The sequence below is a fragment of the Hippichthys cyanospilos genome, chromosome 3, assembly GCF_059441005.1.
Source record: "Hippichthys cyanospilos isolate Australia breed blue-spotted pipefish chromosome 3, RoL_Hcya_1.0, whole genome shotgun sequence".
NCBI classification, from domain to species: Eukaryota; Metazoa; Chordata; class Actinopteri; order Syngnathiformes; family Syngnathidae; genus Hippichthys; species Hippichthys cyanospilos.
Window position 1 is genome coordinate 26,188,202 of NC_142371.1, and position 25,403 is coordinate 26,213,604.

Here is a 25,403-nt window from a genome sequence, read left to right on the forward strand (position 1 = left end):
ATTATGACTAAATGGTTTATTATGCAATAGATAAGCTGCCTTTTGAAGCACGGGCTGCACGTTATGGGCTTTTAGACAAAAACTGTCACAAGTAACATCATTTACAGTATGCTCACCAGACACTTTATCAGCTCGCTGGAGAATTTAACAATAATTTATACGCTAGCTGTTATCATTTATTAAAAATCATTACAAATTCTTCATAGTGCTTTTGTATTGATTCTTTTAGAATGTGGGCCTGGCGCACCAAATGAAGTGTCTAATTATTGCACAATTAAAAGTTAAAGAATCGCTGATTTAAACTTGAACCAAAAATACAATTAGAACAGAATGCCTTTATTGTCATCGTGCAGCAGGTATACAATGAAAATGAAAGGACAACTTAATAAGGCAGGAGGACCACATGATTTTCCACAGCCAATCATTGAAGAATAGTGATTGTATCGAAAAAAAAATCGAATTTAATCACAAAAAGAAGGTGTGTTGCAGTAGTTATAATAAATAAAAACAACATGAAAGCTACAGTAATTTACGACTAACGATGATGATGGCAATGGATTCATGGATTTGCATTTTTTTCCATGTGGGAAAAATTATTTCATATACCAGTGTTTTTAGTGTGCTCGCAAAATAAATTTTAGGTAGAACTGTCATTATAAATAATGACAAAGTGAAAAATAATTTGTTATGCAGCTAAATATTGCTACAGCCAAACACTGGACATATTACCATCAGTATAATATTTAATTTAAAGGCCGTAAACTTTGGAATAATTTGAATGTATCATTCAGATCTAAATCTTTTTATACCTGCCTTAAAAAGTTACTGAAATAGCATTTTTTTTCTTTTACTGACACTAATAAAATCTATGTTTTGCATTTATGTGCTTGACGCAAAGTCCATTTTATTTACATTTTAAGTTTTTAAAATTTGTATCGTTTATCCAGTAATGTTTCCTGACATGACTTTGTAAAACGGAGAGGAATTTTTCATTTTTCTTAAAATTTTGCAAATCTTTATGCAAACATTTTTTTAACACTTTGGAAGTTAACAAGTGCAATACAACATCACGATAATAATAACGATAGTAATGTAAAGTTTGAGGCCAAAAGTGACAGGGCGTGACTTTTCATTTAATTAGTGACAGTTTGATGTATTGAGAGCTTAAAGTAAATGTGTAGGTGGGGTCACTGAACTTGAACCCATCAGGCAAGACACAATGTGCACGTGTATGCTTGAACAACGCTGTAGTTTTTCTTCAGGAGTCTTTTTGTGCTTTTTGATATCACACTAATATTTGTATTGTTAAAAAAAAAAAAAATGAAGTGAATGTCAAACAGAAAACATGTTTTCCTGAATGGACCCGGTCTCTTTCTTCGGCAGATTGTGATGATGACTCCCATGGTGCATCTGTGTCTTCTGGCGCTTGTGCTCTTTTCTGTGAGTACACTGCATATTCATAAGAAAATGTCAAAACACACACAAATCCTCTCGGAGAGGAACGACAGTCCATTTCCCGAGAGGCCATAAGTGATGTGACTCATGGCTGATTCACCGAAGCGAAAGGCGTCCTTTGTCCCGGCCCGTCCCATCTCGGCTGTTGAAGAAAGGCCAGACTTTTTTTCCATGTAATGTTGGTTCAATCAATAACTGAACTTGCTTGGTTCACTGACGTTTGGGAACTGCTGTGAAAAGATTGTTAGCTCCTATTTGATCTATGTTCTATGATTCTGAGAATGTTTCCACGAATCAAATTTTGATTATTATGGCAAATATTTTGTTTGTATTCAGAGATACAACAAAATTAAAACGCTAGGCTGAATTTTGATATACGGAAAAAAGGTTAGGGTTATTTAATAAAATATGGGTCATTTCACCCCATCATTCTTGATGTTTTTTTTTTAGATTTGATCGATCAATATGAAGCCATTTGTAGACACTTTCAGTTATTATTTTTTAGTGCATTGACAAACTCTTTTTCTGTCTGAGTTTAAAATGTCCGACACCATTTGAATGCACTATGTGCATAGTTAGCTGCTGGGGACGTGTGCCCTATCACACGATAACAGCATAAACTATTGGCGTTTTTTTTTTTCGTATCCGGCGATTTTATATGATTTTATTTTCCTTTAAAGGCGGTGTGTTGATGTTGGGAGCTCAGTGATATGATTGCAATAAAAATGAAGTTATGCGGGATGAAGCTAGCGCTAACACAGTAACGCAGGTGCGCATCAGGTAATTTTTTTGTTTTTATTTGATAGGTCGTTTTTTGTTTGTTTGTTTGTTTGTTTTTTTGGTTCGCCAGTAGTCTCAGAAATGAAGTGGAAGCTCGGAGTTTGTTTTTATCGACATACTAAAATGCTTTACTATAATTTACCATCAATTAGTGACGCCCCTTTCCTGTTTTGTCACCACGAAATCCATTTTCGGATATATTGTTTTGGTTTAAATTGTCCTTCAGGTGGAAACCAAAATTGTATATTTTTCAACATTTTCGATTCCAAAAATCCGGTGTTCCCAAATCCATATTCCTAGGGGAAAGTTCAAACACAACTGGACTTAATTTGGGGTTTATCTGAAGTACTGGAAAAAGTATCAAGTACTGTATGTTTTGACTCCCGTTTAATATGAGCTTGAATGTGATCAGTTGAGGGGATACACATGTGTGCAACTACATGATTTCACTTTCCTCATGCGGCTGAAGTCAGCAAAATATTCAAAACCATTGTCAGTGTGATGCAATGCGTCCAGTTGTTTTTCCTAACCTTTGCTAGGCTGCTGTGTGCAACTACATGATTTCACTTTTCTCATGCGGCTGAAGTCAGCAAAATATTCAAACCCATTGCCAATGTGATGCAATATGTCCTGTTTTTTTTCCCCTAACGTTTGCCAGGCTGCCGAGTCAGGCCTGGAGGGCAAAAAGGTCCCCTTTAAAAACGTGGTGCTGGAGGTCCGAGAGGGCACACCTGTACCCTATGCCATCTGTCAGGTAGTACACACACAAACAAGCATGATAACTGTTCAGAAATTTTTTTCTTTTTAAGTCTAATTTTTGGGTCATTCTTGCTCAGTTCCAGTTGAGCCATCCTGGTGTGAACGCTTTCAGGCTGAAAGGAGAAGGCAGCGATGCCATCAAGATCTCTGCTGACGGTTGGCTCTACTTGGACAAGCCTCTGGACTGGTCCCGTAATGACAACTACCTCATTGCGGTAACATACTCCCTAAATCAATACAGTTATGTCTCTGAGTTCTCTGTGAAAATGTGTGAGTGTTTTAAAAAAAAAAAATCAAAACAAACAAACAAAAAATTTAGTAGTGCCCTTCATTTGTGTGTATGGGCCAATTTGAGGGGACAACTTAGTGAAGACGCAAATATTTAGGGGAGCGAGAAAAGGATGAAAAACCATGACGTGATGACAAAGACGACAAAGTGGCATCGTTTCATTTTTCACGCTATTCTGTAGAAAACTACAGAATTCACTGTTTTGAAGCTTGAAATAGCAATTAAATTGGAATAATACACTGAAGTTTTGTTTTGGAGGTTTTCTCCAAATGGAACTTTTTGGAGCTATGGGCGTTTTAAACTTGTAGAAAAAAAAAAGAAAAAAGATTTCAACCATAATTTTATTGACAAATTGTTCCTCTATGAAAAAAAAAAAAAGAAAATCGAAAGTTTCACCGCGGTCTCATTCTATTGACTCATACCTCCAGGTGGTCAAGAAGAACACACCAGGAGCAGCATAATGACAATTAAATTGATGCAAATAATTAAGAATAATTTTCATTTTGTGAGAAAACAAATTGTTAACAATGCTGCAGATTTTCCAGATGGGAATATGCAGATATAATGTTATGCGTCGCATGAATAAAAGGCTTCCTGGCAGCAAAATAAAAGCTTTCCTGCAATATTTAGTTCTTGTATCAAAATGTTTTGTCAACTACAAATCCCACAATGCATAACAAGAACTTGGTCGTCCAGCTCAGTCATTCAATGAAGTCATTGAAAGGCTTGCAAAAGTCCTAAGTTTTTCGCTAGCGTCTCCTGGTGCTTTTGGGGTCCCAACACAAAAATTTCTATTGCACCCTGTTTCTCCAGTTGCCGCTGAAATGATTCATGTAAAAATCAGGGGAAATGCATGATTAAACATCAGGTTTTCAATATGTCCAAAATTTACAGTGTTTCTAATTGTTAATGGCAGTAAAGGAGCCCGCCATGGGCTAAATTTGATATCTGCAGGGTGTACCTCTCGACCTACGGTTTGTAAACATTTAGAAGGGATGGCAGGATGGCATATTCAAAGTCCACATGTTTTGACGGCCTATGCAAAATTTTAGCATTCTAGTAGTTTTTTTGTATATTTTTCCTTTGATATCACACATTAAAACCATCTAAAAGCCCGAATTGGGTCAAAATTTCCCCCAGCAGTTAAAAAGACCAAATGACAAACTATATAGAAAATGGTCGATTTTCATGAGGTGTGGTTGTCTTCAGGTGGAGGCACTGGTGGACAGTGAGGTTGTTGAGGGTCCCATTTACGCAACCATCAACGTGCTAGACGTCAACAACCACGCTCCGTATTTCAACCAGAGCTACTACACCGCCCTGGTCCGAGAGAACACTCCCGCGGGTACGTATCCGATTTCTCAGCCACCAAACTTTGGACCCCCGATCCAACTAAAGGAAGAATCTTTGCGCCTCGTACCAGGTGTGCCCTTCACTCGCGTGTTTGCGCTGGATCGGGATGACCCCAGCACGCCCAACGCTCAGCTGACATACAGCCTGGTCAGCCAGATCCCCAACCGACAAAACAGTCTGCTCTTCCAGGTGGACGCAAAAACGGGCGAGATCTCCACAACTGAGCAAGGTGTACCCGCTTTGAGCCGCCTCACGTGCAAAGTGCGAGATGTCAGTAATCTGTCTATCTCTGCCCGTAATCTGGCAGCACAGTGTCATATGGAAAGCAGATTATACAGCTCATCTTGTGTGAGCAAGATTAATGCAGATTGCTGGCAGACTCTGCTAATGTGTCGCGTGAGATTGCGTACGGCTGGCTGATTGCTTGGAGGCAGGCAGCACGTGAATGCAAAATAGTCACATTTGCATGGACGGAGCTCAATTGATACATTAGAGCAGAACTTTTTTGCACCAACTTTTTCCCTCAAAAACTACAGACTAGGTACTAGGAATCTTTTGTAGATGAGGAGGGAAAAAGTCATTGCACATAATTTGATTTTAATCAGAAAAGATGTCATTACAACTCATTGAAAGTATTTTAATTTTGAACTGCTTTGTTTTTTAAACGTCAGATGGGTCATTTGGAGATGAAGGGGCAAAAGTCACAACAACTAATGTCAATAATTTTCATTTAAAATAGTCCAACTAACTGTAAAATTGTAATAATAATAGTGTAATAACAAATTATTGGAAGAAAAGTTTAAAAACGTTTGAAAGTAGATGTGGTAATGTTTATTTTAATAACAACAAATAAATCATTACAACTTGTATTTAATACATGCATTTAAATTATTATTATGTGGTTAATTACATACAATTATCATATATAATATCATAATATATTTTTTCAACTTTATTCTTCATGACATATTATGCAGTTATTAACATTGATAAATAAATAAATAAATAAACAGCGTGTTTCATGCATCCTCTCGGTGGCCCTAGGCAGCACTTCGTCAAATCTGGGTCACAAAAGGACCAATCCAATATTTGCGTCATTTGACGCAAATTTGATTTGTTATGCACAAAACAACACCAGCAAAATGGGTCAATTTGGATAAAACGAGCAAGTGAAAATCACATTTAAATATTTTTAACAAGTCAAACTGATATTTACAAGCGTAAAAAGAAGTTAACCACTGATAATACTTACAAACGATATTAACCTCAACTTGAAGGGCAGCTGTTTTCTTATGTGTTCCTTCAAGCAAATTTAACGGGAGATTAAAGGTTTGAACTTTAAAATGTGAAGAAAAAAAACTGACCCCCTGCTTTGCTGATGATTTATGGTAATATTTTTGTCGTCCTGATTCCTGTTCCACACAAAATCAAACATTAATTTTTAAGTACTGTATTACATTACAGCCTGTATGAATGATTCAGTTTTACTGACTTTTACTGACTTTGGAGAAAGCAAAAATGTTTGTTCGGTTACAAATTGTATCCACTTATCCTATTTAATTGCGGATGCGTGACAGGGGAACGCTTGCTGAATGCCAGAGAGACAATCCAGTACGCCAGAGGAGAAGAGCGCAGCGCCGACTCTCTCAAGGCAAAATTTAACGAGTTCTGTCCTTCGCCAACCATCCCCTTTGAAAACAACCCTTTTTTCACCTGTGTGGAGAGAGCAGGTGTGTGTCCAACTTTCACTTCTGCTAATCACTGATAATTAGTGATGGGGAAAATGAAGCTTCATGAAGCACTTATCAGTGCAATACCTTTGCATATGCCAATTATACCAAAGCGAAATAGCTGGCACAAATGAAAATGCTAACGAGCTAAACACCCACAAGGCAGCACTATATAACATGCTGTGGATAAGAAATAACATTAGCTAGCATTTTATCCACAGTCACAGATTGTTGGCTCAACAAACAAACTCATTTGGGGCATGTTGACATAAATGACAACATTTTTTCAAAGAAAGTAAAACGTACAGACACTCATGGGCCAGATTTCACAGACACAGAACAACATGTGTGTCAAAGACAGCGACTGCTCTCAAGTGAAGCCGCACCTTCCTTCCTTACTACAAAATGTAATATCAAAGGTGACCAGAGGGGGCGTCAAAAAACAAAGATAGAGCCAAACAAAGCACAAATGAATGAACTGGTCAAGAATGAACTAAATCCGCGGACCGGCACTTAGGGTTAAGGTTAAACGGCGGTTGGGTTAAAGATAAAGATTAAAGCAGTGGAAATGGAGTGGATTTCCCCTGCCTCTTTCAACCAAGAGTGCCATCTACAGGAGTCCAAAATGGTCACAAATGCTTCATGAAGCTTCATTTGTTTATCATTACTGATCATCAACCCCGGTGGCTAAAATGTTTTCTCACGCTTGTTTGGTGTCAGAAATGAGACGCAGCAACCTGAACCCCCTGGAAGACCCGGACTACACCTTGCTGGTGAAGGTCCACGACATGGGAGGAGCGTCCGAGACGGCGCTGAGCGGCACCACCAGGGTGCACATTGCGGTGCAGCCCAACCTATGGGTCAACCCCGGCAGGATCTCCATTAAGGAGCACCTGGAAGGATCCTACCCAAGAATCATTGCACAGGTGAGGGGAAAATTCACACATATGTCAGATGAGTGGCAATTACCCAAGATGCTGTCCGGTTTTAGGTCCAGTCTAACGAGCCCAGTGCCAACTACAGGCTTGTGCAGAAAGAGCGGGAGCTGAGATTCCCCTTCCAAATCACTGAGGATGGAGAAATCCTGCTCACAGAAGAGCTGGACAGGGAGGAGAAGGACATGGTGAATGTTTAAGAAGCTCTTGCACGTCACACAGACACAGTGATACCTCGCTATATGAGCCAAATCGGGAAACGATGAATTACCGGTGCACACAATGAGATTACGGAATCTAGTTACAAATTTATGTAATAATAGTAATGTGAAATATTATTGCTTTGATTTGATTCCCCAACAATTTGCACAATTTACACTAATCTCATTTCTTATTCCACTGCTTTTCATCCTTCAACTACATTGACATTTCTCAACGGATTCAAACTATTCCAACTTGAACGTGTTCAAAACAAATTTTAGGCTATTTGTCTCCAGCTTTCATAGTTTTTCCACAAGTCCCGATTTTTCACCCACAAAATGCCCTTTCATTTCAAACGACAAATTAAAAAAAAAAAATTCCAGCTCAAATTTTTTAATGTTGAGCTCAGTGACTTCATCTTGTGATCAATTTTCAACATTCCCACAATCCCCTTCAGGAATTTCCACAGCTAATAAATTGCGACACTATTAGTTTTTGAAATGTGAAAAAGGTTTAACAGTTGAGAGCATTTATTCAAAATGTAATCAAAGTGTAAACAACTGTAATATAAATTGAAAACATCACATCACATTTTCAGTAGGGTTACTTGTAATGCAATCAATTCAATTTCCAAAGTAGTCATCCCAACACTGAAAACATGTCGCGGCGCCATATTATTTTTATTCATTTCAATGGGGAACAAGTTATTTGGATTCACCAGAGCGGTTATGGAACAAATTCATCTCAAGTCGGTGTACCGTTTTAAGGACAAGCTATGCAAGTTTGCCCTTGCTGGTATTTCAGTACATCCTGGTGGCGATGGCCGAGGACGACTATCAGAACCAAGTGGATCCCCCGATGGAGATCCAGGTTGTGGTGGAGGACATCAACGACAACGCGCCCGTGTGCGAGAAAGAGGAGAGTGTGTTTGAGGTGCAGGAGCACGAACCCGAAGGTGAGGTCTTCTTGTCTGCCTTGGTCTTGTTTTCCTGTGTCAATGTTGACCGATTTGGGCCGTTGATCTAGACACATCTAACAAAAAGCAATGAGGGCTAAAAAATGACGATAGATTGCTAAAACGGGTAGACGTGCAAAACGGCACCATGCGTTCATTCCTAAATGCTTGCAAATGCAATTTATTTGAAAGCAATATTTACATTAGGGACCCGTACGAACATTAACACTCAGGGGTTAAGGTATCGGATACTTGTGGAGTATGTCGGTAGCAGCGATTGATACTTAATATGAAAAAAAAAATCTGACATCAAGTTCTCCTACAGTCAATTTGATATAATATGGACACCTTAAGGTTCGCTGTTGCTCTTTCAGGCAGCCCAATCGGGCAACTGTCGGTCCACGACATGGATGAAGCGGAGACGTTGAACACCCTTCTGACCTACACCATCATGTCCCAGCAGCCTTCCACCTCGCCCGAAGCCTTCACCATCGACGCCGACTCGGGTCAAATCCAAGCGTTGCGCTCGCTGCAGCGTAGAGAGCAACAGATTTACAAGCTGGATGTCAGAGTCAGTGATCCAGGTAACACACACATATGCTCACACACACACACACACATACATTTGAGTGTGTTTACTCATTATTTATTTCGTTCAGATCACAGTGTAGTCTGCAAGGTCGTCATCAAGGTCATTGATGTGAACAACGAGCTGCCTCTCTTTGAGAAGACTGATGTAAGCACACCGTCATTACAGATTCTTACACACTCTAAGTGGCTACAAGTCCGAAACAAACGATAATTATTGCAAAAATGACCTTGGTTTTCGTCTGGCAGGTCATATTTAGTAGAGTACCCTCGCTACTTTGCGCCCTCAATGCATCGCGGATTTTTGGGTAGATTACAACTCCTGCCCTCATCAGTCGATGGTGATGCCGGGAGCCAATCATGTGTCTTGTAGGCGTGGCCATCTCCCTCATGAAACTCAAACACGCTGCTAGGAGCGCAGGGAGAGAGGAGAACTGTGCTGCAGGAGAGCGTTGTAAAACTCTTACCCAGATTCTTTTGTAATGAATTTGGAATTTCAAGTGTAAACTCTAGTTGTTATCACGTTTGGTAAGCTACAAGCTTCGCTCTCATTAGACCTAGAATATAACCACGGCTCTCCGTGAAACTACACCCAAAGGGATGGGAACAGGAAGGGACAACAGTACAGTTACTGTTTAAGGTTTAATCATTTATGATTTAAGTAAATAGGTGTACTGCAGTAATATTTGTCTTAAATATGTAAAGTGTACGTACTTTTCACATTTAAAAAATAAACAACTACCCACATACACATGAATGAAAATTCCCTCGGCAGGAAGGAGGCGGGAGGAAACTACTTTGAGGTGGTCAATGTCATTGATTTTTTGTCATACTTCTGCATTTTTCAACCACGTCTCACCGTTCCAACGTAAATACATCCAACAATTCATCTTCTGGATTACTTTTTTGTCTCATTCTAATATTTCCAACTTTTCCAAATATTCTACATTTTTTACCCACAAATTCCCCATTCATTACTTATAACACATACAACCACACAAATTACTTTTAGTTTCTGACTGAACTCTTCAGCTAATAACTTACCTCAGAGTTTTTTCAAAGTCAAACTTTTAAACATTTCTTCTCTAATTTCCACATTTTTTAAACATTCAATTGTTCAGCCCATATCAAGTACAATTGCAAATTCTACATTTCGACATAAAAAATGGATTTTCTTGAAATTATCTGTAATTTCACCATTTTTGGGCCAATTCTCACTTCCAAAGTTGATACTGAAACCTCAACTGTTAGTTTAAACTGTTAAACTCTTCATCTCATACCAAATACAATTGCTCCCTCCAAATTTCTTAATATAAGAAAAAAAATATAATTCATTCCGCATGAGTTCAGTATCCTTGCATATGATTCAAAACCATTATATTCCATGATACGTTCCATTATTCCACGCGCTTCCATAATTTTAATTCTCACAGTTTCTTCAGAAATGGCTTCATCTAAGTTTTTATTTGCTCATGTCACATGACCAACCATATTATACATTAGATTTTGACATGAGATTCATATATAATGTATTCATCCATAGAGAAGAAGTATGCAGGTATTGCAGTACTTGGTACATTGTTTTTTGTGTGATCTTTCAGTGACACACTGCATTAAAAATGGAAGTGAATGATACACTTAATAAAAATTGAAAGCTAGCTGCAATAAAAAAAGTCAAAATAAAATAAAAATACCTATGACAAAAATCCCAAACTCTGGTGCGGTGCAGTATGGCAGTTATACGGTTGGCGAAGACATCGCCGTGGGACAAACGGTGCTCAGCATCCGCGCGTCCGACGATGACGACGCCGACAGCGGCAGCTCGTTCATCGAGTTCCACATCTCGGCTGGCAACGACGACGACGTGTTTGCCGTGGAAACGGACGGACAAGGCGTCGGTCACGTGGTCGTCGCAAAGGTACGATGGTGACCTTCCGTGCGCCGTCTTTCGGTGAAAGGACTTGCCTTTTAAGAGGTGGTTGCCATGGTAACCTTTTTTTAATCGAAATACACTCAGTCCTGCTTATGTAACGTGTTACATTGTGATTGAAATGCATTATGGGGGGATAATAGGAAATGGAACCAAATGAGATGTTTTTCTTTTCTCGGGTAGCAATCAAAGACCCATAAATGTCGTAGTCATACATCCCCCTCCTTGTGCGCCAACAGCCTCTGGACTTTGAGAGCTCGTCCTCTTACAAGTTGAAAATCGACGCTCGCAACCCGGAGCCTTTGATGAAAGGCCTGGAGTACGGCGCCCAATCCACCGCCTTCGCGTCCGTGTCCGTCACCGACGTGGACGAGGTCCCGCAATTCGCCACGGACGTCCTGGATGTGGCTGTGCCCGAAAACACCACCAAGGGAGCCGTGCTGCTCACCGTGGAGGCCAAGGACCCCGAGGGCAAAGAGATACAGTAAACGCTCATCTCGTTTGTTACCGACTGTGTGAATAGGGAGTGAGTGAGTTACTGAGTGATTTAGTGAGTTAGAAGGTTCGTGAGTGTTGTAGTTAACGGCTTCGTTCATGGGTTAAGTTGATGATGAGTGTATCTGTTACAGCATGTAGTTTGCGAGTTAGTGACGTTTAATTCATTTTAACAAGTGAGTTAGTGACAAACTAGTTAGCCAGTTAACAATTAGACCGATGAGGTGTCATTGTCGCATGAGCTACAGAGGCCAACGTGTGTTTCGGTGTATAACGTTCCCGTGTTGGTTTATAAGCTATGACAACGTGATGGAGTAGGCTGACCTCAAATCTAGCACGTGCACATCAATCCAAAGGCATCAATAATTCCTCGCACTTTAAATTTGCCTGCTCGTTTTGGGCTTTGGCTCCGTCACATGCACGTACACGAGTAAACTAGCGATTGGTTTCCTCTGACTTTGAAACGGTGCAGAAAGTGACCACCTCTCGTGTGTTGTTGTTGTGAAGTTTCAAGATGGAGGGCGACACCAAAGGCTGGCTGGAGATAGACGCAATCACAGGAGAAATCAGGACCAAAGACAAGCTGGACAGAGAGATTCTGGAGTCCTTCGAGGTCACCGTCACTGCCTATGAGAAGGGTCAGAAATAAATAAACAAATAAATGCGATACCAAATGACTATGGCCAAAAGACAGACTTCACCCTGGACTGGTCACCGGTCAGTCGCGGAGAATGATTGGAATTCTAAATGTTTTTACCGCTCCGCAGATAACCCCAAGCAGATGGACGAGCGCGTGGTGTCGGTGAGGCTGCTGGACGTCAACGACAACGTCCCGAAACTGACGGAGACGCAGGCCTTCATGTGCATGAAGAAGCCCGAGCCGGTGTTCCTCAGGGCTCAGGACGGAGACAGCGCCCCCTTCTCGCAGCCCTTCACTTTCGCCTTGGCCTTCAACAAGAAATCCCACAACTGGGAATTGCAGACCATTGACGGTAATGAAAAGAAACGAGCGCGCTCCGATGCGGCATCTCCAAGCTCTTGTCCGTGCAGGCACCACAGCCAAGCTGATCCTGAAGAAAATGCCGACGGAAGACCGAACTTTCACCCTGCCCATCAACATTAAAGATAATGCGGGAATGGGGGTCACGCAGCCCCTCGAAGGTCAGTCAAGCAGACTTTTTCTTTCTCATACACATGGATTTTCTTCTATCTTACGAAAAAATATGAACTCAATTAAAGCCTGCTACACCATCAAGTACTATAGATTCTATGTTTTGTATTTATTTTCATGCCTTTCTGAAAATGCAGGTTTAAAAAAATAACCTTATTATACATTATACATTTAAAAACAGGAAAGACTGACCATACATGGTCTTTTTTTTAAACACGATTAAAAAAAGTGGTCGTTTTAGAATTATTTTTTGAATGACTTACTCTACTTTTTTTTTTTAACTCTAAGTATAGAAAGGTGTTTTTTGTCTGGGAAGGAAAAAAAACCCAACCAACTATTATCAGGCTTTTTTTTTTAATGACCATAATTTTACCATTTTAATACCCCTCTGACAATTTTACGATAAATCAGGTACCCACCAACTCCAGAAGTATTTCTATAATTAGGATTCCAATAATGAAGATTTCCTCCACAACCTTCATGTCCATCGTTTGGCACTCCATCTTCCACTTGTTTTTCGGAATCCATCATGTTAAATTTTGTCAATTGAGTTGATTGCCCAGCTGGCCAATTCCATGGTTACGTTTTCAGAAGAAAAGGAGGCTAAAATAATAGTTGACAGCACAGGACAAAGTCAGCAAAGATGGGAGATGATGGTTGGAGAGGAGCAGAACAAAAAGACTCCACTTCCATCCCGTCAAGCAGAAAACACAGTGTTGTCTTTCCGTACCATAAGGCGCACCACATTATAATGAATGGCCTAATTTAAAACGGTTTTCATATATAAGCCGCACTGCATTATAAGGCGCATAGAAAAGAAGCTACAGTAGTGGCTGACACAACATTATGCATCCACTAGATGGAGCTGCGCTAAAGGGAATGTCAACAAAACAGATAAGTCAGTCAAACTTTTCAGTCAGAAATTAAATGGGAAAAATACTTCTTGATTTCATTAGAAGATCAATGACAAGATGAATTAAGAGTTTAAAAGAATACAATTATGATCTGATAAAATATTGAACTTAAATTAAAAAAGTCAAATTGCAATCAAAAACATTAAAATATGTTGTTTTGTTGCGTTAAAAACAGTTTCTGGATTAAAAAAAAAATAAAAATCACGCTTTCTAATGTGCCTTGTCCCCATATAAATTGCTTCAAAATTGGAGCATGTAGCATATCATGAATTGCAAACAGGGTGTTATAGAAACTGTAATTGTAAAAAATACATTTACAACTGAAATGCAGAAGTAAAAATTGAAGAATCGACATGGCGATTAAGTTATTTTATTTTTTCGGTTTATGCGCTGTATATAATTATAAGAACTAAGAGGCGCACTGTTAGCTTTTTGAAAATTTACAAGTGAATCACCACGGTGTACGTAAAGCGCGACATGTATCGTTATACATTTGTAAACCTAAGTATTTCTCCGTCCACCAGTGCACGTGTGCACATGCACGGAACTGGGCTACTGCTACGTGGCGCCGGCCGAGCACGGCTTCAAATTCGGAATCGGACCAACCGTTGGCATCCTGGTGGGAACTCTGGGATTCTGTGGTGAGTTTCATCAACAATAATCTTCCAATCATTTATAAGGATTCCTAATCAGCCACTTTTTGGTATTTACAGTTCTCGTCCTCATCTTTGCGGTCAAACGTTCAAGTAAACGCACCAAGAACAGCGAGGAGGCGGAAAGGAACGCCTTAATGTAGACACAGCATCCTATTTGTACTATATTGGTGTCATGTGCGGACTTTGTGTGGGTAAGAAGATTTTTAGGGAAAAAAGTGTACATTTGAAAGAGAGGTTCAGCTGCCTGTCACTTTTTTTTTTTTTTTTTTAGCATGCTGTATTTACGTACATATGGAACATAATAAACACGCGGTACGATTGCAAAGCAGGATTAATCATGTTAGTTAGGTGGTCCCGCCCTAATTTATTGATATAACATCCAAAACGTTAAACTGTTTGTTTTGTGCTCTCTGCTGGCCAATTACTGCTCTTTTCCCCTAATAAACAAAACAAATGAGAGCCACAATTACATTATGGTGTATGATTCTTGCGTGGAGTTTTTGTGCATGGAGACACGCGTGGGCCTGCGAGTGACAACGCATGAGCATCTCGCCCTTCCACTGGAAAGCCTTCTGTTCACATTGTGACATTTCACATTTCGCTCCCGTCAGTCTTTTGAGTCCATCCCTCCTCCTCCTCATCTTCAGCGTCTTGTCTGTCGCTGAGCAGTCAAGGCCAGAGTGCCGCCTCTGACTCACCTCCTATTAGACAGGAGGCGAGGGAGACTTGTGTGATTGTTCCCCATTGTTGCCGCTAAAAGCCACGACGCGGCTGACAAAGTGGAGGCTGGGCAGGGAGGGGGAAAAAAACAAAAAACAAACATCACATGCCGCGGGTGGGATGGCGACGGCACATGTGCTACGGTGCACGCCGACGGGCCATGTGCCGCTTTGAAACGAGGGTGTGTTGAGAATGTGAGCGCCGCAATCGCTGAAATGTGTTGACATTATGTCTGCGCTTTCCACAATACGCTCAAATATCGGATTGGAATTGATTGCCCGTTACTTCACGGGAATGATAACAAAATACAAAACATTTGATTATTGTTTTTCACTGCTGTACAAAGCTACACGCAGTTGATGTCGAAAATGAAGCTTCATGAAGCACTTGTTATATTTTTTGACACCTCTAGATGGTTTTCTTAGTTGAAAGATAAAACATTAGTGTAATGGAGGTTTATTCGATTTTCACCGCATCTTAACCTTTGCTTAAAACTCCACTTTGAACTCGTAACTCTTGTTTGAAATCTTTCCTTTATAACCAAATCTCACTTTGATACTTTGAACTCTAACCTAGTGCTTTTCAAAATTTTGCAAAAGCTCTCCCAGGAAAGAGAAAAACCTTTGATCCCCCCCCTATATGAGAAAAAATTATATAGAAATCAACCTTCAACAAATGTGAACTACATTTTATACAGGTTACGGGTTAGAAAAAAAATGAGGGTGTCAAAGTGCCTGAAATAACTCCAAAAAATGATACAAATCCTTATTTTATTGCAATTACATTTCACATGGCAACAAAAAAGCCTTTTCCCCTGGGGTCAGCCCCCCAGTCTAAACTTGCAACTCTAGTCTAAAATTGTTTGAAAGCCTACCTAGAAAGCGTAACACTAGTTTACCTAGCTTGAAATCCCATTTGAAACCTTACAACAGCGACACTGTCAAATCTATTTGCCAAATTTGTTGATACGTATTAATGCTTTGTCAAATAACCCAATAGGCCCAAGATTGAGCCCTGGGGTACCCCAGAATCCTTATTTTATTACAATTACATTTCATATGGCAAAAAGAAAGCCTTTCTTCTTGGAGTCATCCTCCTTCCCTTATTTTGAAAGAACTCTCGTCTAAAACAGTTTGAACGCCTAGCTTGAAAACCTAAGCCGAGTTTACCTAGCTTGAAACACCCTAGCCCGTTTAAAACCTTACTTTGAAACCCAAACTGTAGTTTAAAACTAATCAGAAACCGTAACCTCAATATGAAACGCTAGCTTTGGTTCATGACTAAACCCTTACTTTGAAAATCTAAACTTAGTTCAAAACTTTTTGTTTGCATGATCGCTAGATGGATAGAAATTGCCACGCGCGGTGAAGTGTACAATTTTACAGAATGTCAGGATGTCCTTCACACTTGCATGGCCCCCTTTTATAAGCACACTACCAGGAAGCATGACCGACTGACTTCATTTCAATTATTTACAAAACACTTGCTATGGATATACAGTACACTCAGACAGTAAAATGAGGACTCACTGAAATGAAACAAGGTCACATATTCATTCCCAGTGAATGCGCTCCCAGAGTTACAGACTGTCTTTGTTGAATGTTTTGAAAATGACAGATTTTATTCATGGGAATCATTCCCTTTTTAGAGATTTGCCCTCAAACAAGACCGTTTGGTTATAATGTAATACAACTTTGCCTCTTATATATACAAAACAAGACCTAGTTTGAGAAACTTCGTGAGAATTTATAAAGCCCACTGTAAACCCACATTTATCATCAAAATAATAATATACTGTCAGATTGACAAAGGGGTGCGCCTTAAACCACAGCAGAAGTATACTATTTATTATGCCATATACAAAATAGGACTTGAGTATATAATTTATGCAGATGCCAGATGCTTAAAATGGAATAAATATTCAAAGAACTATTGTGACATTTTGCAATCTAACTGCAGTTTAAATACAAGGCATAATGGAGAACAGGAGTGTGCTCACAAAGACAGTGAAAATTGAAGTCCAAATAAGCTGTCCGGCATGTTGCTGTTGCGATAATGCTACGGTAAAAAAAACATTCCTTTAACAAAGATCCTCGAAAGCCAATGTACACAGCCTTTGACTTGAAAATATACATAAAAAAAAAATAACAGAACAAAATAAAGTGTAAAATGTGTCCAGCATTTGCCATTAAAACAATGACAGAACATGTTTCTTCTGCATGACTGGATGCAAAGGTATCTTTCATTTATGTTTTTAGGGATGCTCTCAAGTTTTTGCTGCTGTAGATTTTTGGCCTACGGTGACACTCTCAACATTTCCCAAATTTGTTGTTATGCATTAAAGTGACAATATGTAAGATTTAGACCGTTTTTCATTAAAAATGAATACATTCAATGATTATAAATTTTAAAAACTTACAAATAAATGTGTTCTTAACGACCATCAGCATGTTTTAAATATAATCATTGGTCTGGTTATCATTAAATTACATTACATGGGGGGTGGCACTCCTCCGAAGGTTGCCATGTCTCTTTTAGCTACGGACAGCCGGAGGAGGAGTGTGTATTGCTGCATTTACCGTAATGCCACTAAAGCTCCCACGGGCGCATGCGAAAAATTCCACATTCTCCATCTAAAGCTTTGCCGAATAATTTGCGATGTTACTCTGGAAAGAAAAAAGAAAATTGTTGCAAGACATTTGTAGGTCCTTAGTGTAAGACTAAAATCAATAAAGGGCCCAAGCTTAAGCCCTGGGGTACCCCAGAGACTTCTAGATTTGTTTGTTTAACAACTAGTGAAATAAACTGTTCTCTTTTGTCTGCATAACTATTTAAAGGCAATTTCCTGAATTCCGTTTTTTTTCTCCCGCTCTATGCACAGATTATTACAGATTACTTTTCACAAACTAAAAAATAATAATCCAGCCAAGAAAATTTCTTTTAGGATTTGAGGGTATACAAATATGGTTCTGTGTTTTGGTTTCTGGCCTTAGTTTCCTCATTTTTGTTTTTAATTTTGGTGCATCCCTTCTCGTTTTTCTTGTCATTTCTGCTCTTTGGAATTTCTTTCCCCAGCTGGAGGACATTTTTCTTTTAGCTCGGGAACTTTTGGCACAAAACAAACTTGTAACAGCGTCATCAGTCAGAATAAAATGTGAGTGTGTAGGTGTGGCAGTATTGCACAATGATACACAATTGTACAGTTTGCAACTACATAAGAGGATTTTTCCTCCGAACACAAACATCTTTCCCATAAATAATTGTAAATAAAGTAATTTCTAAAATATATAAACAAGAGTGTGTGTTTGAGCATTTACTCTTCCTGCCGCCGCGCTCCGATGACGTGCGGGTTGAACTGGGAGACGATGATGGTGATGTCATCGCGATACATGCGGGCCAGCTCCTCGGGCAGCGACAGCATCTTGGACAGCCTCTCGTGGTCCACCGTGCCAAACTCGTTGTTGCCCACGGCGTGGCGCATCAGGTGGGTGGCGGCGTTCTGGTCCTCGAAGGCCGACGACACGCGGGCCTTGCGTTCCTCCAGCAGCCCCTGCATCTGTCCCAGGGTGACCCTGTAGCCCCCCACTGTGAGCGGCTGCTGCTGGTGCACGCCGGTCAAGTACTCGCCAACGATGCGCACCACTTCCTGTCTGTGCAGCGTCTCCCAGAGGCCATCGGAAGCAATCACCTGCGGGGTGGCGGGCTAGAATTCACTAAACTGAATCGACTTCGATATGCGCTAAATCCGCTACGGTGAACATCACAAAACGAGAAAGACTAGGACTTGAATCAAATGACATCAAAGAAGAACTACAGTGAACTAGTGGACCCCCGGTCATGTCCCCGGCTTGCGATCTTTTTGTCCCCTCTTTACGCCATTTTTTTCTTGTTACGACAAAAACTCCTCCTCAAACATGGCGGTCAGAGTGCGTGCGTGACTGCGAGTCGCTCCACGCTTGTCCGTCTATAAACGTGTCACCGCTGACTTCACTAGAATGCTGGTCTGCTATTGGTTGGCGTCAGGAAGCACAAAGACGTTGGTCTGCTACTGGTTGGCGTCACGTTTTCCAAAATGGCGGAACGTTGAAGCTTTGTTCGCCTGTGACTGCTTACAAAAACGTGTTTATAGTGCATTTTAGTGCTTAATTCAAACTTGAATTGGTTAGCCATGGGTCCCAAGATTGCTCGTGATGTTAAAGAGAGAAATAGAAGCAGGGGTTTGGTGGATGTGGTCTGCCAAAATTGGAAATTGTTGTCTAAAAGGCGTGTGGCTGCCTTCCTTTCAACCCTTATATCTCATGAACTACTGGGTCAATCTTCGCAAATGTCAATGGAAAAAAAAAGTCAAAAGGGATCCCAGATTATCTATCGTAAAAAAGACTGATCAATAATTTGATTTTGTGGGTCACACGACCTAGAATTTCTCATTAAATGCATTATTCATATGCGTGACGCAAATTGTGTTCGTGTTGTAGTTCATTGGTTAATTTGCCGTATTATAGTGTTAGTGAATTCCACATGCCCATTCAATTACACTATCTGGCTCGAGGTTCAGATTGGGGAATTTATTTTTTCCCTTTCTTATGTTACAATATGTTTGCATTGGGGCCAACTGGGGCACTAACCCATCAGCTTACAAATCATCAGCATGGCCAAGCAGGTTCCGATTTTGTAAAGTGCATTACCACCACCTAGAGAACTGGAGTGGTACTGACATGAAGAATGTATTCTAAAACTAGATGAATGGAAATGCATACTTTGTCTCAGAGAAAGTCTGTTTTCCATATTTTGAATATACAATTCTCGAAGAGGTGAAGCGAAAGTCGGCGCTCGTCTCACCAGGAAGCGATCCTGCGGTCTGAGCCGGTGGTAGGTGATCTCGGGCTCGGCCGTCAGGTACGGAGGCGTGTGGTAGTTGGGCGGTATGAACTTGGTGTGCTCGTTTTCGTGGAGCTGATCGGGCCCCGACTCCAACACTCGCTTCTGCAGCTCGATGCTCCACTTGAACTTCACGTCGCCGAACGCACGGAAGGGCATGAGCAGACCGAGCAAGCGGTCCTGAGGAGGGTAGGCCGCAATGAGCGAGGGGGGCGCTCAACACAAAACCAAGTCTGAGGAGCGGCACCTGTCGTATGACGGTCTTCCTCTCTGAGGGCGGGTGTTCTCCGCGAATCCGAGCCACCTCGTCCTCGTTCTGGGCACAGTGGTCATTAGAGAGTGTGTGAGCGGTAAAGGAACCGTCCTCCTCTTGCACCCCTAGCACCGCCCGAGCATCTCCTGCATTGGCTATATACCTTTAGAACAAGAGAGCGTTATTACACTTACTTGCCAAGTCGTGCCCTTAAGTATGGACAGTAAGCCTCGACTTAGTTACAGTTTTGCCACAAAATAGATGTAGCAAATTTCAGCTTTTTTTCACGTTGGCCACTGAAAAAGTGAAAATGAAGACGTCAGTGGATTTGACGGTATTGAAGATATTCAACGTTATTGCTGAATGTTGTGTTTCTTTAACTTGACGCTGTTAAGGCTTTTCTGTGCTTTTGTGTGGCATTTTTTCTAATCCTTTGATTTTTACATCAAAGGGAAAGCCTTGAAGGAACATAATACTGAACTGAAATTTCACCAAGATGTTAACAACATGTCAAAGTTCAAAATGTTGAAACAACTTAGTTATCACCCTACCAGGAGTGGGCAATCCCTTGGATAAAATACTGCCAGAATGATGTGGAATAAAATGACCCAAAAATTTTCAAAATACTGCACAAAGGTTAATATGTATGGGTATGTGTACATGTGTGTGTTTGGGGTTAAATACAAGGTGTGGCGTATATAACAGTGCGCCCAACAGACCAAATTTAAAAGTATGTGTTTTGATAAGCAGACGTTATTCGTACAGGTCTGCTCCATCGACGTGAGCCACGCACGCCGTCGCCCCGGAGAAGGCCACTCTCAGAACCCAGTAGTGCAGAAAAGCATTTGGGTCTCCAACCTAGCAGACGAAAGAAGCATTTCATGAGCAGGCTATGACATTTAAAATAGATATAAAAAAAGAAGGTATATAAAAAGAATCTTATCACGTGTACGTCACCTGAGCCTCGAGAGAAATGTCATTGTCCAGCCTCTTGAAGGCGTTCATGAGAGCCTCCCTGGTGTCGGGGACGTCACCTGGGCTGAAAGCGGAGAGAAAAGCAGAGCTCCATCACAAAGATCAGTCAACTGTACTGCTTGCATTACGAGTTATTACTGAAGGATAACCATCGGGTCTGTGCTGTCACATTGCTGTATAATGAAATGTTAGCAATGGCATTTAGCATAAGCAAATGAGAGTGCAAAGACGGTTGCTTCTGCTCAATTCCTACAGAGGTAAAAAGAAGTATTTGCTACACTATTCATTGTGCAAGGTTTCCTCCTTGCAAAGATTGCAGAGGTCTATAACGTTCACAATTTTATCATAGGAATCTTTGCACTAAGAAACAGAATCTAAAAGGTCAATCCAGAAAATTACACTGAGTGATTTGTGACTTGACTTATATTTTATTGCATAAACTACTAAAAGGATTTTTCTGAATCAGTCTCACAAACCACTTACACCAAGAAGCACCAAAGAGCGCTCCAAATACCACCATCCTAACATCAACATACAGTAAGGTATTAGGTGTAAATGTTAGTAAAAGTAATATTATTATAAGCCTCTGTAACATTATCCACAGCTTGAATTTTAATACTGCATATAAGTATAGGAAATTTTAAAGAAGTGCTACATAAGTGCAAGTACATTTACGAAAAAGTTAAAGACAACTGAAGTATGCTTGGGCAATGATTACTTTGTGTACCACTTGACTAAGTAAAAATACCACTATTAGTACTAATACCACTCTTTAAGAATGAGGGCTCTAAACTATGAAATAAAAACTGTTATGAAAATCCTAGTTTGCCAATTTCACTTTAGTTGTTAATTACACAGCAAGGTCCCTTTCCCTTGTAACTAGCAGAATCCACTATCTACAAAAGAAAGCAGGCCCATTTGAAAAATCAATGAGCATAAAGGTTTGTCCACCCCCGGTATGATGTTTTTTGTCTTACTTAGTGAGATCGATGAGCTCCTGCCAGTACGTGCGAAGGCTGTTGAAGTAGAGTGTCTGAGCCTCCCTGCTGAAGTAGTCGTTGGGGTGCTTTTGCCACTGCAGGATGGGACTGAGCGCCCGGCCCGCCTCCACCGCCGCCTCCAGCTCGCACAGCGTGTCGTGCGGCAGCAGGGACACGGCGATGTAGTAAAAGAGCCTCTCGCTGAGCGCCTAGTGAAGAGGGATGTCTTGGTAAATGGTAAATGGACTTTCGCTTATATAGCGCTTTTCTACCGTAGGTACTCAAAGCGCTTTAAACTAACTAGTCATTTACCTACTGATGACGCAGCATCAGGATCAACTGGGGGTTCAATGTCTTGCACAAGGACACTGAGGCATGGTCTTGATGGTCGGGGGATTGAACCCACGGCCTTTCGGCTGGGACACGAGCACTCTACCACCGAGCCATGCCGCCCCCTTGTAATGTTGTGCTTACAAAATGCTATGCCATCACTGGCTACAATTAAAATTTTAAGTCTGGAGGCTGGTGGAGTTCCAGCGCATCTGGAAAGCATTAACAGCGCTTCACTTTTTCCACATAAAGTCACAGCCTTGGAAAAAGAAAAAAAAAAAAAAACTATGTAAACAAAATGTATGTACAGTACTCGTTTTGTTTTAGTACTTTTTTTGACCATTGCGAATGGGTCTGGAACAGTTATTTCCCTGTTCCAGTAGTTTAATTAAGTTAATATTAATTATTTTATAAGCGGGCTTGGCAAATTTTATTAGTTGCGACTTTGTTTTTGAAATGGTTTTTTTTGTTTTGATTAGTTTAAGTATTCGTATTTTGTAAATATATGGAATATTTGCTGACAAGACTTTAAAAAGTCACTAAGTATTGTGGAGTAGAGTCAATTACAATTTCCTAATGATTCTTTAACCTTCCTTCTTTGATACAGTGGAACAGTAACACCAAAACAAATATTATTTAAAACGAACATTGAAACCTAATGTATGATACTGGCAAAAAAATGAAGCTGGACTGATTATTTTATAGGCAGTTAAAATTGTAATATGTAGTTTAAGTCAGCTAGAGTTTCTTTTAACACACAATAAAAAAAAAGGGTTTATTTTGTTAGTTATTGTTAACTGTAATAACCTTGGACTGCAATAGGGATGCAGCCATTGAGTATTTTAGATATTTGGATAAATACGTAATTCAAATCGAATATCAAGATTTGGATAAAAATATATATTTATTGCTTTCTGAAAAAGAATTATGAACACTAAGGGCAAAAAAAGAATGACCGCTTCATTATGAATGACTGACAATCTTTTGATGATAAACTTTTGTTTTTACTTAAATTATAACTGCTCAGCAACAAACTATGTTCCCCTTCCCCCTAAAACTTCACATACAATTTGGTGTATAAACACATTTGCAGGGTGAAAAAGCACATTTGAGTCAGCATGTTTTGTTAAAAAGTGACTAGTAGGAACAGAAATTTAGGTTTATCACGACAGCCTATATGGAGCACTCAAGCGCTGCTGGCTAACGGCTAATTTATGTTTGACGCAGCTACAACAGAGCTGACCCACCAGAAAACACGAGCAACAGGTGCCGTATGTCACTTTCAGCGTAAATACCTTGTTTGTTCGTGCGCTAAAGTAGCGATTGAACAAGATATCAGAACAGGATTTGTGAAGAGTTGCAGTAGAGACAATAGTTGAGCTGTCAAGTGACACACTGCTAGGAACAACTTTCACAATAAAAGCATTCCAAGCCTTTTGTGCAGAAAATGTGGGAAAGTAAAGTGCTAAGAATTCTTTATTGATATACCATAAATACAAAGTATGTAGGAATGTCTTGTTGGAATAAGCAGCTGCGCTCTACCTGTGCACAGGCGCATCCCGCGTGGCCATCAAACACACCCAACAGCATTCCTCTCGTCTGCAGGCATGTTGCAGCACTACGGCGGTCTTCTATTGGAGCGTTTGCTGGCAGCTGATTGCTGTCAAAGCCCATCACGGATGATAGGTTCTTGCCATCAAACTCAGGCACCTACAAGCACACATGAACGTCCATAATTCAGGAACTGTTTAACATTGAGATGATGCGTTTCTCGTCTTACCTTGAAGGTGTATTCATTGGCTTTGAGGATGGAGTTGACTTGCGGTGGAGTTAGTATGTAGCTGTGAAGTGTGGAGGTGGTCTGGTAACATCTTGAGGGAGTGTGACTCATGCGTGAAGGACGCCTCCAGGCGGGTGGCGGAGCTGAGGACTCCAACTGAGGACGGCGGTGCTGGCATGGTAACCGATTGGAGGACAAGACCTTTGCCCGAGGCAAGCCCCTGAACAGCTGTGACATCACCGGCATAGCAGACGGAGCGCTGCACAAACACACGCACGTGTACAGTACTCATAATTAGTTGTGAGATGGATGAAATGATATTTTCTGTTCACGTTCAGACAAATGATACAAAATTGATAGGATGATGTGTCAAAGTGCAAATTGATTCATATGTGTGTAAAATCAAGGTTTGGTTTTAATTTGGTAAGTAAAGGGCAGTCCAATATTGGACTCGGCACTTTTCATGATTGATCAGTGCAACCATGGGCTAATCTCCAACAAATAGAAAATCAGAGACTAAACAAAAGAGTTAATTTCGCTTGAGAGACAGTCATTTTGCATGTTATCATATCTAAAGGTTATTCATCATTCTTCATAAAAGGATACATTTGACCTTTAGGCTTAGACCACTATGGTGCAAAACTCTGGATTATATCTACAGATATAAAGAGGAAGGCAGTAGCTCATCTGCCATTCTTATTATTTCTCATATAAGCCATTTCCGGCGAAAAGCGAAAATATGACGGTAAATTCCAATTCTAAACAAAATGAAAAAAAAACAAGTATCCAGAACAGGAAGTAACAATTAATATTCATCATAAAAAATCATTCAGATTTTACTGTAGCCTCAAACAATTAAAACAGTGGTTCTCAACAAACCGTTGTTTTCCTCCCGTCAAGTACCCCATAACCAGCGCTATTTTTGGATGAGAAAAAAAGGCTTAAAACAGAAATGCCCTCTGTGTCTGATTTAAAAAAACTTTAGAACCATATATGCATAGGTATCTCCAAGGTTATTTGATCCAGCAACAACTCCATAAGACAGACCACATAGCATCATTTTATTTCTTGCTCATCTATTGGAACATCACTAATGACAATATGCATACAATGTTTTGCAGAGGAGTCACTGTAAAATAATTCAGCCAAATGCTGATTCGTGTTCCAAATAATTTGCTCTTAATTTGAAAAGAAAGCTAAACTGTTCATGCCACAGCATTAAAAAACATTCAAGTATATCTGCTGAAACCTGCAGGAACCCAATTAAAATCTTTTG

The 25,403-nt window shown here is 40.3% G+C and overlaps 2 protein-coding genes across 3 annotated transcripts; one reads left to right on the plus strand and one right to left on the minus strand.

The window, feature by feature from the left end:
- The first annotated feature begins 1,386 nt into the window (after window positions 1–1,386).
- On the plus strand, window positions 1,387–14,682 carry LOC148426565 (cadherin-17-like). Of its 2 annotated transcripts, none has more exons than XM_088410539.1 (18): window positions 1,387–1,440; window positions 2,894–2,989; window positions 3,072–3,209; window positions 4,493–4,628; window positions 4,707–4,865; window positions 6,214–6,366; window positions 7,087–7,292; window positions 7,358–7,489; window positions 8,307–8,457; window positions 8,832–9,041; window positions 9,117–9,193; window positions 10,775–10,963; window positions 11,215–11,459; window positions 11,978–12,108; window positions 12,238–12,462; window positions 12,521–12,631; window positions 14,080–14,196; window positions 14,269–14,682. In XM_088410539.1, the coding sequence occupies exons 1-18, from the start codon at window positions 1,390–1,392 to the stop codon at window positions 14,349–14,351; spliced, it is 2,610 nt and encodes an 869-aa protein (XP_088266665.1). In that variant the 5' UTR covers window positions 1,387–1,389; the 3' UTR covers window positions 14,352–14,682. The 2 variants fall into 2 exon arrangements, with proteins under 2 accessions (XP_088266665.1, XP_088266664.1); XM_088410538.1 differs by lacking the exon at window positions 1,387–1,440 and adding an exon at window positions 2,102–2,224.
- Window positions 14,683–15,687: 1,005 nt separating this feature from the next.
- Window positions 15,688–24,373, minus strand: LOC148426566 (pyruvate dehydrogenase [acetyl-transferring]-phosphatase 1, mitochondrial-like). Its single transcript, XM_088410297.1, has 8 exons — window positions 24,128–24,373; window positions 23,890–24,057; window positions 22,015–22,226; window positions 21,020–21,101; window positions 20,826–20,920; window positions 20,057–20,225; window positions 19,771–19,989; window positions 15,688–18,619 (listed from the first exon to the last, which is right to left on the minus strand). The coding sequence occupies exons 1-8, from the start codon at window positions 24,371–24,373 to the stop codon at window positions 18,245–18,247; spliced, it is 1,566 nt and encodes a 521-aa protein (XP_088266423.1). The 3' UTR covers window positions 15,688–18,244.
- Window positions 24,374–25,403: the final 1,030 nt, after the last annotated feature.

What these genes read in the sequence shown, in the direction of transcription:
- LOC148426565 (XM_088410539.1), top strand. Translation starts at nt 1,390, where the DNA reads ATGATGACTCCCATGGTGCATCTGTGTCTTCTGGCGCTTGTGCTCTTT. An exon ending in CACCTGTGTGGAGAGAGCAG is followed by an intron (nt 6,367 to 7,086) that starts GTGTGTGTCCAA and finishes GTTTGGTGTCAG; the next exon opens with AAATGAGACGCAGCAACCTG. An exon ending in ACAGGGAGGAGAAGGACATG is followed by an intron (nt 7,490 to 8,306) that starts GTGAATGTTTAA and finishes CTGGTATTTCAG; the next exon opens with TACATCCTGGTGGCGATGGC.
- LOC148426566 (XM_088410297.1), bottom strand. Translation starts at nt 24,373, where the DNA reads ATGCCGGTGATGTCACAGCTGTTCAGGGGCTTGCCTCGGGCAAAGGTC. An exon ending in ACATTTCTCTCGAGGCTCAG is followed by an intron (nt 20,921 to 21,019) that starts GTGACGTACACG and finishes TTCGTCTGCTAG; the next exon opens with GTTGGAGACCCAAATGCTTT. An exon ending in GACCGCAGGATCGCTTCCTG is followed by an intron (nt 18,620 to 19,770) that starts GTGAGACGAGCG and finishes GCCACCCCGCAG; the next exon opens with GTGATTGCTTCCGATGGCCT.